Genomic DNA, 13,887 nt, shown 5'->3' on the forward strand with positions numbered 1-13,887 from the left:
TTTCATGTGAATAAAGCACACACTTAAGACCATCGTGTAGATACGTCTTTTAGAACCATGAAATACCTGAATAGTCCACTCAAATGGTTGGGAAGAGTCACTTACCTCAACTTGATGCATTCAAGGAGTCTGAGTGGTTCAGCGTAGACTTTAAGGTGCGCGAGCCTTAAAATTAGCTTCCCTGCGTCACATGTAGTGCACACAAAATCCAGATATTGTTAGAATTTAGCACCATAATAATCATAAACCAATGGAATTGCTAATTTCGGTTTCAATCCAATGTCAATGATGACCAAAGCGGGAATGCCAAGTTTGTCATGCAAAAGATACTTTGGAAAACTATCTCGTACGCAACATGTGCTACGGATTTTGTAGTATGTGTAGTACAACTATGATGATACCTAGAGAATGTGCTTGCCATATCCGTTGCATATGGTAAAAAGAAGATATTCCTCTTTGTTGTCATCATAAGTTTCATTATGAAAACTATTTTGACGGATATCTCTATAGTTTAATATGGTACGAGTTGATCCGACATGATAAAGCATCCTTGATTCTACTCAAGTACCCATAGGGATTGTAAATATGACTCGTGTTGATAACGTGTAAACAAACGAAGTGATTGGAAAGAACTTCTTCTTCATTGATCATTGACTTGATGCATTTATATAAGGATTCCCGTCTGTTCAGGATGTCCGTTACAAGAGGAGACGCTTGTACAAAGTGTCTGTTGAATGAATAGGTGCCTCTCCGTAGGGATCTGGTGCCTTTACACAAAGAAGGCGTCTGTGCTTCTACACGACACTTTGGACACTAAATAACTGCTTAAGACAGTTATAATCTAATTATAACACAGGGAAACCGTCTGGCCGCGGTGCCTTTAAAGGAAACATCTGGAACAAAGCTAGTTTAACTTCTTCGTGTGTGTACAGAGCATTAAGTATTTGTGTTCATCTCGGCCGTGACCTTCTGAGGAACCGTGTTAATCACCTGGTCCATGTTCTGCGCTCCCTCCGACCTGTACACATTTTCATAGAAATTTGTGGTCACCGCTTCGAGCTCATCCCTGTCCTCCATAATTCGGCCGTCCGGCAGTTGCAACGACTTTATCTAGTTCTTCCTCCTGCGTCTGCTAGCCCGTAGATGAAAAAAATACGTGTTTTTGTCCCATGGACGAGCCATTGCAGACGCGTTCGCTGCCGCCACAATATCTCTTCACGGTGGTATAGGTCAACCAGCTCATTCTAGAAGCGCGGCTTATATCTTCTATATCTAAATAGCTAGCCCCCACTAACATATTTCTCTTAACATGCAAGCATGCCACCTCATCATTCAACTGTATAGGAAAGGCTCACCTCAACATGCAACTATGCATATTAAAAATCCACTTCAATATGCAAACATGCATGCATGTAAAATTTCATTCTATTATGATATTAAATTTATTTCATATATAATTTTAAAAACTATTATTTTAAATATTCATATTTCATATAACCAAAATCTCACTAAAATACTGCAAAATATTCCCGCAACAACGTGCGGGGCATCATCTAGTTTTTATAGAGATGCTCATAACTAGTGCTCTCCTCTATTGTGACCCGATTGGGACAAAGAGGCGACTGGAAAAGAGATCTGGATATGCGAGAGAGGGCCCATTTGGCCCACGGCCCAGCCCACTCCGGCCTTCCCAGAAACCCTAGCCACCCGCACGCCCTCGGTATGAAGTATAAACGACCCCATCTCGCCGCCCAGCTCTCTACCACCCTTCACCGCCGCCACAGCCTCCAGACCCTATCTCCCCCGTCGGAGCTCCCTGCCCCCAACCCCCCACCCCCAAACAATCATGGCGGACCGCGGCGGCGAGCGTGGTGGCGACCGCGGAGGCGAACGCGGCGGGTTCGGCCGCGGCTTCGGGCGCGGCGGGCGCGGGGACCGTGGCGGGCGCCGCGGCGGCCGTCGTGGCCCTCGCCAGGAGGAGGAGAAGTGGGTGCCCGTCACCAAGCTCGGCCGCCTCGTCAAGGAGGGCCGGTTCACCAAGATGGAGGAGATCTACCTCCACTCGCTCCCCGTCAAGGAGCACCAGATCGTGGAGCAGCTCTGCCCGGGGCTCAAGGACGAGGTGATGAAGATCACTCCCGTGCAGAAGCAGACCCGCGCCGGCCAGCGGACCCGCTTCAAGGCGTTCGTCGTCGTCGGCGACAGCAACGGCCACGTCGGGCTCGGCGTCAAGTGCGCCAAGGAGGTGGCAACGGCCATCCGCGGCGCCATCATCCTCGCCAAGCTCTCCATCGTGCCCGTCAGGAGGGGCTACTGGGGGAACAAGATCGGCCTGCCCCACACCGTGCCCTGCAAGGTCACCGGCAAGTGCGGCTCTGTCACCGTGCGCATGGTGCCTGCCCCGAGGGGTTCTGGAATCGTCGCCGCTCGTGTCCCCAAGAAGGTGCTCCAGTTCGCTGGTATTGATGATGTCTTCACTTCCTCGCGTGGATCCACCAAGACACTTGGCAACTTCGTCAAGGTATAAACTTCCCCTGCCTTTTTCCTTATTCTGCGATGCTCCCATCGTTGGTACTTTACTTTCAGTACATAATTGCTTGCATTATGTGTGCATAGTGTAGAATGTTCAGTTTAAATATGCTGAATCTTCTGTTCTGTTATGGAAGTTGATGATTGCTTTGTGCATAGTGTAGGATGTTCACTTTAAGTATTATAAGTACTTGTTAGATATAAGCTTGCATACTGTTTGCTGATTTACTCTGCTTGTTCTTCAATTGATTGATTGAAAATGTATTGCAACTTTTTTAAACAGTTCAGCTCATTTGTATAGATGCTTTTCCTAGTTGTTCATGTAATGCATTTTCGAGTTGCTGGATCATGGCATGTGTTCTAATACATTTTGTATTCATGTATTACAACCATTTAGACACTTCTGGTTGAGCATCTATTCTAACAGGGTGATACTGGTGTATTACAACCATTTTAGACATTTCTGGTTGAGCATCTAATCTCTTCTCTGTTTATACTATGGGTGTATTACAACCATTTTAGACATTTCTGGTTGAGCATCTAATCTCTTCTATGTTTATACTATGGGTGCCAAGATCTGTTTTATTTCACACCAGTCGGTTCTTATCATCTGTACAGATGATGATCTTAACTCCTGTCAGTCAGGTTGAATGCATTCTTGTTTGCGTTGACTAGTTGCCAACATGAGCTGTTAACTCTTTTGTTTCCAGGCAACCTTCGACTGCCTGATGAAGACCTATGGATTCCTCACCCCTGACTTCTGGAGGGAGACGACCTTCACCAAGGCGCCGTACCAGGAGTTCACCGACATCTTGGCGAAGCCGACAAAGGCCTTGATGCTTGATGCACCAGTTGAGAAGATAGAAGCTTAGGATGTCGGCGTAAATGGTTTTTGCTAGCTGGGAGCTGTGTAATGCACTTTGCTTTATTTAGTTATTAAGACTTTGAATCGTGCTGCTTCAGGATGTCTCTGTCTGCCGTCAAGTGTTGGTTTGTGGAACTATGCTACTCTCTTTTATCGTCAATGGATGCTACATAATTATAGATAAAAAATGACTGATTGCCATAATTATGGCTTCTATCTATGCTGCTTTGTGTTGTTGATGTTCTCTGCCTCACGTTCTGGACCTGATGACGAATGGCGTAGTTTGGCTGCTGTGATTTCACCAGTCACTGCCTTTTGTATGCTGAAGAAATGACAAGGGCGTTTAGGCGTTGTACAAGCTGTATAATCAGTGCCATAAGTGATAATAACAAACTAATTAGTAAGGTAGGTGATTACTAAAAAGTGTTTGGTTCACAGCTAGATTTCATATGTAGCCACTGTAGATTGTATGGTGAGTATTGTATTTAGGTATTGCAAATCATTCAGCATGTGATGTGGTTCTAATACATTGGAATCGTGCAGGAGTTCACTTGTTGATGTTTAAGACAGCTGGAAGGATAGCATGTTCACTAACCATGTAAGTCCGTGTTATTTTGAACACAGCTTATTTCCACGCACTGCTGCTTGTCATGATGCTATGGTTGCACATCTCGTATTAGTATTATCAGGCACTTATTGTTATACCAACTTGATGAAAATGAGATAACTGACTCCTAATCATTTTGTGAAAATATTACGAGTTATCCAGAATTACATTGACCCTCGCTTCAGATATTTGTGGATCATAATGTTACTCTGTGTCGGAGTAATGGGTCACGTGTAGCCTAACCCGAACCCTAGAACCTTTCAAGACATCGGGGCCGGCTGTGCCCCTCAAGACGTCAAGATAGAACTCCGCCTTCCGGCGGCCGGCTGGCCGAGCTGCCGACTCCCGGAAGACGGCCATACTCGGGAAGGCGGCTCCAAGACAGGCCGACTCCTAGCAGTCGGCCCATGGTGCCCTCAAAGTCTGCGCCCCCCATTAAGATGACAAGACAGGGTGTGGCTGCAGTGTAGCCCATCCCCCTGTATCTAAGGCCGGGCGTGGCCACAGTGCTCCGTACAGGCGGAGATCTCCGCCCGGCGCGACACTGTAGACACTCCGCCCCCTGACATCATTCCTGACAGGCGAAGCCCTGTTCCCACGACCGCTTGTCGGTACGGCCCGAAGACGGTGGGCCCTGTCGGTCAACGAGAGCCCGGAAGATGGTGGGTGCCTCACCAGTCGGACCCGAGGGAGGCCGGCTCCCAGCAGTCGGCCCGTTCCTTCCTCGGGGCCCCACGTACCATCAACCAGATAAGACGCGGGGTGGCTATAGTGATCTCCCCCCAGGCGGCGGGACTGTAGCCACGCTCCCCTGACCAAGCAAGCGTCATCAGCATCACGACAACAATAATCCACAGCCGGCAAGACCCGTGAGCGGCGGAGGCGGCCTGTCGGCTCCGTATCAGACCAGCCGGCGGAGCCCACCAGGCGGCGGGCCCCAGCAGTCGGCGGAGAAGACGACGACTAGAGAGACTGACAGCCGGGTCCTACACCCGGCCAGATTACCATTGTACCCCTGGGGGTAGGCCTATATAAACCCCCAAGGATACCCATGCAAAGGGTTGGAACCTGTTAGAATTAGACTCACACCTAAGGGAAGAGGAAAGCAGGCCTTGCCTTCTTCTACCTCTAGCATACAGCTCGAGGAGCACCATTGTACTCACTAGTGCCTTAGTGATCATGCGGAGACCCCGCAGAGCAGGACTAGGGGTGTTAACTCCTAGGAGAGCCCCGAACCTGGGTAAAGTGCGCCGGCGTTCGTGTCTACGCCTTATCCCGCTTCCAGGCACCGGCGACGTTCTACTCGCTCCCACCATGATAAGCCATCCATTGGCATATGTCGCACCCAACCCCCGACATTTGGCGCCCACCGTGGGGCGAGGTGCACTGTCTCCCGGAGACCTGTTCTGGACGGGAACCCTGTTCCTTCCTAGCGAGCGCAGCCAGCCCGACACGCCAGACGGCGCCTGCGCCGACGCGCTGCACAGCGTGGAGGTTGCCTGCGCGGCGAGCTGCCTCGCCGATCTTGTTGGTGAGATTCGCCTCTCCGACGAGCCAGCGTCTGATGCGGGCACCGATGGCCCCGAGAGCCGCCTCGTGAGCCTCCTTGATCAGCTCCACGTCGCCAGCAAGCCTGTTGCTGACTTGGAGTCGGTTGGCTCCACCGACCCGATGTTGGTCGACTCCGGCACGGCATCGTTTGACGCGTTCCCCTCCAACGTGGTGGTCTACGGCGAGCCGCTTCCTCGCGCGGACAGCGGCGACAGCACCGTCACGGAGGTGCTCGTCATCAGTCACGACGAGCACTCTGGCGGAGGTGGCCAGGATCCGTTGCAGGCGGCGATGCAAGACCTGGCTGCGCCTATCCCGGAAGACGCCGACGCTGAAACGCTGGAAGCACGCCGCGTACAGCTCGTCGAGAGCGCCAACCGGCTGGCCAGCATGAGACGCCTTTCGAAGGCCTACCAGCGGGAGATGGACCATGCTGTTGGCGGCACGCCGGCTCCTGGTGGGCCTAGCCGCATTGGCTTGGTCCGGCAGCGTGGCGCGACCATCGCCAGCATGTTCGGGACAGATCGCCCCGTATACGCCACGCCTGCAGAGAACATACGAGCTGCCCAGGCGGTAGCAGACGAGCTAGACAAGCTTGAGGACGACGAGTGTCGCCACATGACGGAGCGATTCCAGCAGCTCCTCGACGCGGCTGTTGAACAGCAAGATGCCGGGTGCCGCACTGAAGCGCCCAACCGGCGAAACGATGACCCCCCCTCCTCGCCGAGATCAAGGCGCGACATCCCGGACACCGACTGGTGGCGTCCGCGATAGAAGAGACAAGGAGCCGGCTGCGAGCCGCAGCTGGACTCACATCACCATCGAGCGCGACCAAGATGGCCGCCCGAGAGCAGTGCGGCGGCGAGACGACTGTCCGCCGCCTCCTCCCCGCAGGGAGAGGCGCATTTCCCCGCCGCCTGTTGAGCACCCATCACTCGACGATCGCCTTGGCCGCCGAGAAGGTATCAGAGAAAACGATGCCAGCCATCGGATCGATCGCCTCAATCGATCCCTGGCGCTAGAAGAAGAAGATGAGCTGGGTCTGCCTTGTTTTGGCCCCCGCATCCGAGATGAGCCCTTCCCCAAAGGGTTCAATCTCCCGAGAGATACACCCAAGTACACCGGCTCCGTGAAGCCGGAGGATTGGCTGGTCGACTACTCCACAGCCGTCAGCATCGTCAACGGCAACAAGCGCGTTGCCGTGAAGTACGTTCCGCTCATGCTCCATCGCACAGCCCGGACCTGGCTGAATAGCCCGAGGCCTCGCAACATCAATAGCTGGGTTGATTTTACTGAAGCATTCATCCGCAACTTCACTAGCACGTACAAGTGGCCGCCCAAGCCTCGCCAGCTCTCCTTATGCGTCTAAGGCCCCAACGAGTCGACTCGCGACTATCTCACGCGCTGGGCCGAGTTGCGCAACTCTTGTAAGGGCGTGCACGAGGTGCAGGCCATCGAGTACTTCACTACGGGTGCCGAGAGGGCACCCTCCTCAAGCACAAGCTTCTCTGCGACGAGCCGGCGACCCTCGACGAACTGCTAATCATAGCAAACAAATACGTCACGGCCGACTCCTCCATGAAGGCGGAGATTCAAGTCAATGTGTCAGGCAAGGTGGCCCCTCAAGCTTCTCGGCCCCCGGCTGGTGAGGACAGACGACGACAACAACCGAACAATAACAAGCGCAAGGCCATGCAGCCGGCTTCCACGAGCCGGTAGGTGGCAACAGTCGAAGATCAACAGCCAGAAGGGCAGCCTCCTCCCAAACGCCAGAAGGGCGGCAAGCCCAACTGGCTGCCCGCCTTCTCGTACGAACAGACTCTCGATGCACCCTGCAAGTTTCACAGTGGTGCGAAGCCGTCCAATCACACTACTCGGAAGTGCCACTGGCTCACCAGAATCGCCAAGGGTGACGGACTCCAGCCCCCTCCGCCAGCCGGCCCGCCGCCTCCTCCTCCACAGCAGCCGGTGGCTCGGCCAGTCGGCGCCATACAAGATGATTATCCTGAAGAGCATGGAGCTTATGTCGTGTTCACCAGCGTGGCCGACGACAGATGCAGCAGACGGCAGCAGCGACAAGAAGTAAATGCGGTAGCATCAGAGACCCCGTAATTCATGCATTGGTCTGAGAAGCCCATCAGCTGGAGCAGAGCCGACCACCCGAAGGTGATGCCCAATCCCGACTCTTATGCTCTGGTGTTGGATGCCACGTTTGCCACGGAGAGGCGAGCTGCTCGCTTCTCCCGAGTTCTGATAGATGGCGGCAGCAACATCAACATTCTGTACGAAGATACCATGGAGAAGTTGGGAATCAAGCAGAGACATCTTCAGCCCAGCCGGACTGTTTTCCATGGCATAGTTCCTAGCCTTTCCTACTCACCAATCGGCAAGACTCAGATAGATGTCCTCTTCGGGGACAAAAATCATTTCCGCCGAGAGCCAGTCTGGTTTGAGGTGGTGGACCTTGAGAGCCCTTATCATGCATTACTTGGCCGGCCTGCCCTGGCCAAGTTCATGGCGGTCCCCCACTATGCTTACCTGAAGATGAAGATGCCGAGCTCCAAGGGAATCCTGACCGTGGCAGGGGACTACAAGAAGTCGTCCGCCTACGCAGCAGAGAGCAGCCAGTTAGCCGAGTCCCACATGATCGCGACTGAGAAGCGGCTCCTTGACCGGGTTGTGGCGATGGCCGGCAAGCAGCCGGAAATGTCAACCAACCCCAAGGAGTCGGAAGTCGAGGGCCCGTTCAAGCCGACAAAGGAAACAAAAAAGATACCCTTGGACCCGGAGCACCAGGAGAGGCTCACTGTTATAGGTGCAAACCTTGACAGCAAATAGGAAAGCGAGCTCGTCGATTTTTTCCGTGAGAATCGGGACATCTTTGCATGGTCTCCCAAGGACATGCCGGGTGTTCCGACAAAATTCGCCGAGCACAAGCTACATGTCCGGTCCGATGCCAAGCCAGTCAGGCAGCCCTTGCGCCGCCTGTCGGAGGAGAAGAGAAGAGTTGTTGGAGAAGAGATAGCCCGGCTTCTAGCAGCCGGCTTCATCATGGAAGTATTCTTTCCAGAGTGGTTAGCCAACCCGGTCCTAGTGTTGAAGAAGAACAAGCAGTGGCGCATGTGTATTGATTATACCAGCCTCAACAAAGCATGCCCCAAAGACCCATTTGCTCTGTCAAGAATCGACCAAGTGATTGAATCCACAGCCGGATGCGAGCTGTTGAGCTTTTTGGATGCATACTCAGGGTATCACCAGATCAAGCTGAGCACGGCCGACAGGCTGAAGACCGCCTTCATCACTGTTGGAAATATGTGTTGGGGAACGTAGCAGAATTTTAAATTTTTTTACGCATCACCAAGATCAATCTATGGAGTCATCTGGCAATGAGGGAGAGAGGAGTGCATCTACATACCCTTGTAGATCGCGCGCGGAAGCATTCAAGAGAACGGGGTTGATGGAGTCGTACTCGTCGTGATCCAAATCACCGATGACCAAGTGCCGAACGGATAGCACCTCTGCGTTCAACACACGTATGGTTGGGAAGACGTCTCCTCCTTCTTGATCCAGCAAGGGGGAAGGAGAGGTTGATGAAGATCCAGCAACACGACGGCGTGGTGGTGGATGCAGCAGGATCCCGGCAGGGCTTTGCCAAGCGCAAGCGGGGAGGAGAGGTGTTACGGAGGGAGAGGGAGGCGCCAAGAGCAAGGGTGCGGCTGCCCTCCCTCCCCCCTCTTTATATAGAGGCCTTGGGGGGGGGCGGCCCTAGGAGATGCAATCTCCAAGGGGGCGGCGGCCAAGGGTGGCTTCCCCCCAAGCCAAGTGGGGGGCGCCCCACCCCTAGGGTTTCCCAACCCTAGGCACAGGGGAGGCCCAAGGGGGGGCGCACCAGCCCATCAGGGGCTGGTTCCCCTCCCACTTCAGCCCATGGGGCCCTCCGGGATAGGTGGCCCCACCCGGTGGACCCCCGGGACCCTTCCGGTGGTCCCGGTACAATACCGGCGACCCCCGAAACCTTCCCGATGGCCAAAACTGGACTTCCTATATATAAATCTTTACCTCCGGACCATTTCGGAACTCGTCGTGACGTCCGGGATCTCATCCGGGACTCCGAACAACTTTTGGGTTACTACATACTAATATCTCTATAACCCTAGCATCACCGAACCTTAAGTGTGTATACCCTACGGGTTCGGGAGACATGCAGACATGACCGAAACGCCTCTCCGGTCAATAACCAACAGCGGGATCTGGATACCCATGTTGGCTCCCACATGCTCCACGATGATCTCATCGGATGAACCATGATGTCGAGGATTCAATCAATCCGTATACAATTCCCTTTGTCAATCGGTACGTTACTTGCCCGAGACTCGATCGTCGGTATCCCAATACCTCGTTCAATCTCGTTACCGGCAAGTCATTTTACTCGTGCCGTAATGCATGATCCCGTGATCAACCACTTGGTCACATTGAGCTCATTATGATGATGCATTACCGAGTGGGCCCAGAGATACCTCTCCATCATACAGAGTGACAAATCCCAGTCTCGATTCGTGCCAACCCAACAAACACTTTCGGAGATATCTGTAGTGTACCTTTATAGTCACCCAGTTACGTTGTGACGTTTGGCACACCCAAGGCACTCCTACGGTATCCGGGAGTTGCACAATCTCATGGTCTAAGGAAATGATACTTGACATTCGGAAAAGCTACAACAAACGAACTACACGATCTTTGAGCTATGCTTAGGATTGGGTCTTGTCCATCACATCATTCTCCTAATGATGTGATCCCGTTATCAATGACATCCAATGTCCATAGTCAGGAAACCATGACTATCTTTTGATCAACGAGCTAGTCAACTAGAGGCTCACTAGGGACGTGTTGTGGTCTATGTATTCACACATGTATTACGATTTCCTGATGACACAATTATAGCATGAATAATAGACAATTATCATGAACAAAGAAATATAATAATAACCATTTTATTATTGCCTCTAGGGCATATTTCCAATAGTCTCCCACTTGCACGAGAGTCAATAGTCTAGTTACGTTGTGATGAATCGAACACCCATGCAGTTCTGGTGTTGATCATGTTTTGCTCTAGGGAGAGGTTTAGTCAACGGATCTGCCACATTCAGTTCCGTATGTACTTTACAAATCTCTATGTCTCCATTTTGAACACTTTCACGAATGGAGTTGAAGCGACGCTTGATATGCCTGGTCTTCCTGTGAAACCTGGGCTCCTTGGTAAGGGCAATAGCTCCAGTGTTGTCACAGAAAAGAGTCATCGGGCCCGACGCATTGGGTATGACTCCTAGGTCGGTAATGAACTCCTTCACCCAGACTGCTTCTTGTGCTGCCTCCGAGGCTGCCATGTACTCCGCTTCACATGTAGATCCCGCCACAACGCTTTGCTTGCAACTGCACCAGCTTACTGCCCCACCATTCAAAATATACACGTATCTGGTTTGTGACTTAGAGTCATCCAGATCTGTGTCGAAGCTAGCATCGACGTAACCCTTTACGACGAGCTCTTCGTCACCTCCATAAACGAGAAACACATCCTTAGTCCTTTTCAGGTACTTCAGGATATTCTTGACCGCTGTCCAGTGTTCCATGCCGGGATTACTTTGGTACCTTCCTACCAAACTTACGGCAAGGTTTACATCAGGTCTGGTACACAGCATAGCATGCATGATAGACCCTATGGCCGAGGCATAGGGGACGACACTCATCTTTTCTCTATCTTCTGCCGTGGTCGGGCATTGAGCCGTGCTCAATCTCGTACCTTGCAATACAGGCAAGAACCCCTTCTTTGACTGATCCATTTTGAACTTCTTTAATATCTTGTCAAGGTACGTACTCTGTGAAAGACCAATGAGGCGTCTCGATCTATCTCTATAGATCTTGATGCCTAATATATAAGCAGCTTCTCCAAGGTCCTTCATTGAAAAATACTTGTTCAAGTAGGCCTTTATGCTTTTCAAGAATTCTATATCATTTCCCATCAACAGTATGTCATCCACATACAATATGAGAAATGTTACAGAGCTCCCACTCACTTTCTTGTAAATGCAGGCTTCTCCATAAGTCTGCGTAAACCCAAACGCTTTGATCATCTCATCAAAACGAATGTTCCAACTCCGAGATGCTTGCACCAGCCCATAAATCGAGCGTTGGAGCTTGCACACCTTGTCAGCATTCTTAGGATCGACAAAACTTTCCGGCTGCATCATATACAATTCTTCCTTAAGGAAACCATTAAGGAATGCCGTTTTGACATCCATTTGCCATATCTCATAATCATAGAATGCGGCAATTGCTAACATGATTCGGACGGACTTCAGCTTCGCTACGGGTGAGAAAGTCTCATCGTAGTCAACCCCTTAAACTTGTCGATAACCCTTAGCGACAAGCCGAGCTTTATAGATGGTTACGTTACCATCCGCGTCTGTCTGCTTCTTAAATATCCATTTATTTTCTATGGCTCACCGATCATCGGGCAAGTCAGTCAAAGTCCGTACTTTGTTTTCATCCATGGATCCTATCTTGGATTTCATGGCTTCTAGCCATTTGTCGGAATCTGGGCCCGCCATCGCTTCTTCATAGTTCGAAGGTTCAACGTTGTCTAACAACATGATTTCCAAGACAGGGTTGCCATACCACTCTGGTGCGGAACGTGTCGTCGTGGACCTACGAAGTTCAGTAGCAACTTGATCTGAAGTTTCATGATCATCATCATCAACTTCCTCTCTAGTCGGTGCAGGCACCTGAGGAACATTTTCTTGAGCTGCGCCACTTACCAGTTCAAGAGGTAATACTTCATCAAGTTCTACTTTCCTCCCACTTATTTCTTTCGAGAGAAACTCTTTCTCTAGAAAGGACCCATTCTTGGCAACAAAGATCTTGCCTTCGGATCTGAGGTAGAAGGTATACCCAATAGTTTCTTTAGGGTATCCTATGAAGACGCATTTTTCCGATTTAGGTTCGAGCTTTTCAGGTTGAAGTTTCTTGACATAAGCATCACATCCCCAAACTTTTAGAAACGACAGCTTAGGTTTCTTCCCAAACCATAATTCATACGGTGTCGTCTCAACGGATTTCGACGGAGCCCTATTTAAAGTGAATGCGACAGTCTCTAAAGCATAGCCCCAAAATGACAGCGGTAAATCGGTAAGTGACATCATAGATCACACCATATCTAATAGAGTGCGATTACGATGTTCGGACACACCATTACGCTGAGGTGTTCCAGGCGGCGTGAGTTGTGAAACTATTCCATATTTTCTTAAGTGTGTGCCAAATTCGTGACTCAAGTATTCTCCCCCACGATCTGATCGCAAGAACTTGATTTTCCTGTCATGTTGATTCTCAACCTCACTCTGAAATTCCTTGAACTTTTCAAAGGTCTCAGACTTGTGTTTCATTAAGTAGACATACCCATATCTACTCAAGTCATAAGTGAGGGTGAGAACATAACGATAGCCACCGCGAGCCTCAACACTCATTGGACCGCACACATCAGTATGTATGATTTCCAATAAGTTGGTTGCTCGCTCCATTGTTCCTGAGAACGGAGTCTTGGTCATTTTACCCATGAGGCATGGTTCGCACGTGTCAAATGATTCGTAATCAAGAGACTCTAAAAGTCCATGTGCATGGAGCTTCTTCATGCGTTTGACACCTATGTGACCAAGGCGGTAGTGCCACAAGTATGTGGGACTATCATTATCAACCTTACATCTTTTGATATTCACACTATGAATATGTGTAACATTACGCTCGAGATTCATTAAGAATAAACCATTCACCAACGGAGCATGACCATAAAACATATCTCTCATATAAATAGAACAACCATTATTCTTGGATTTAAATGAGTAGCCATCTCGAATCAAACGAGATCCTAATACAATGTTCATGCTCAAAGCTGGCACTAAATAACAATTATTGAGGTTTAAAACTAATCCTGTAGGTAAATGTAGAGGCAGCGTGCCGACGGCGATCACATCGACCTTCGAACCATTCCCGACGCGCATCGTCACCTCGTCCTTCGCCAGTCTCCGTTTATTCCGCAGCTCCTGCTTTGAGTTACAAATGTGAGCAACCGCACCGGTATCAAATACCCAGGAGCTACTACGAGTACTGGTAAGGTACACATCAATTACATGTATATCACATATACCTTTAGTGTTGCCGACCTTCTTGTCCGCTAAGTATTTGGGGCAGTTCTGCTTCCAGTGACCACTTCCCTTGCAATAAAAACACTCAGTCTCGGGCTTGGCTCCATTCTTTGGCTTCTTCCTGGCAGCTTGCTTATCGGGCG

General features: G+C 50.7%; 1 protein-coding gene across 1 annotated transcript; it reads left to right on the forward strand.

The window, feature by feature from the left end:
- The first annotated feature begins 1,761 nt into the window (after window positions 1–1,761).
- On the forward strand, window positions 1,762–3,614 carry LOC147980694 (uncharacterized). Its single transcript, XM_087513493.1, has 2 exons — window positions 1,762–2,521; window positions 3,240–3,614. The coding sequence occupies exons 1-2, from the start codon at window positions 1,847–1,849 to the stop codon at window positions 3,399–3,401; spliced, it is 837 nt and encodes a 278-aa protein (XP_087369619.1). The 5' UTR covers window positions 1,762–1,846; the 3' UTR covers window positions 3,402–3,614.
- Window positions 3,615–13,887: the final 10,273 nt, after the last annotated feature.

This window comes from Triticum urartu, chromosome 3A (genome assembly GCF_056163025.1).
Source record: "Triticum urartu cultivar PI428250 chromosome 3A, HENAU_Tu73, whole genome shotgun sequence".
NCBI classification, from domain to species: domain Eukaryota; kingdom Viridiplantae; phylum Streptophyta; class Magnoliopsida; order Poales; family Poaceae; genus Triticum; species Triticum urartu.

Coding starts and splice junctions, on each gene's coding strand:
- LOC147980694 (XM_087513493.1), top strand. CDS start 1,847: ATGGCGGACCGCGGCGGCGAGCGTGGTGGCGACCGCGGAGGCGAACGC. Junction 2,522..3,239: donor CACTTGGCAACTTCGTCAAG/GTATAAACTTCC, acceptor TTTTGTTTCCAG/GCAACCTTCGACTGCCTGAT.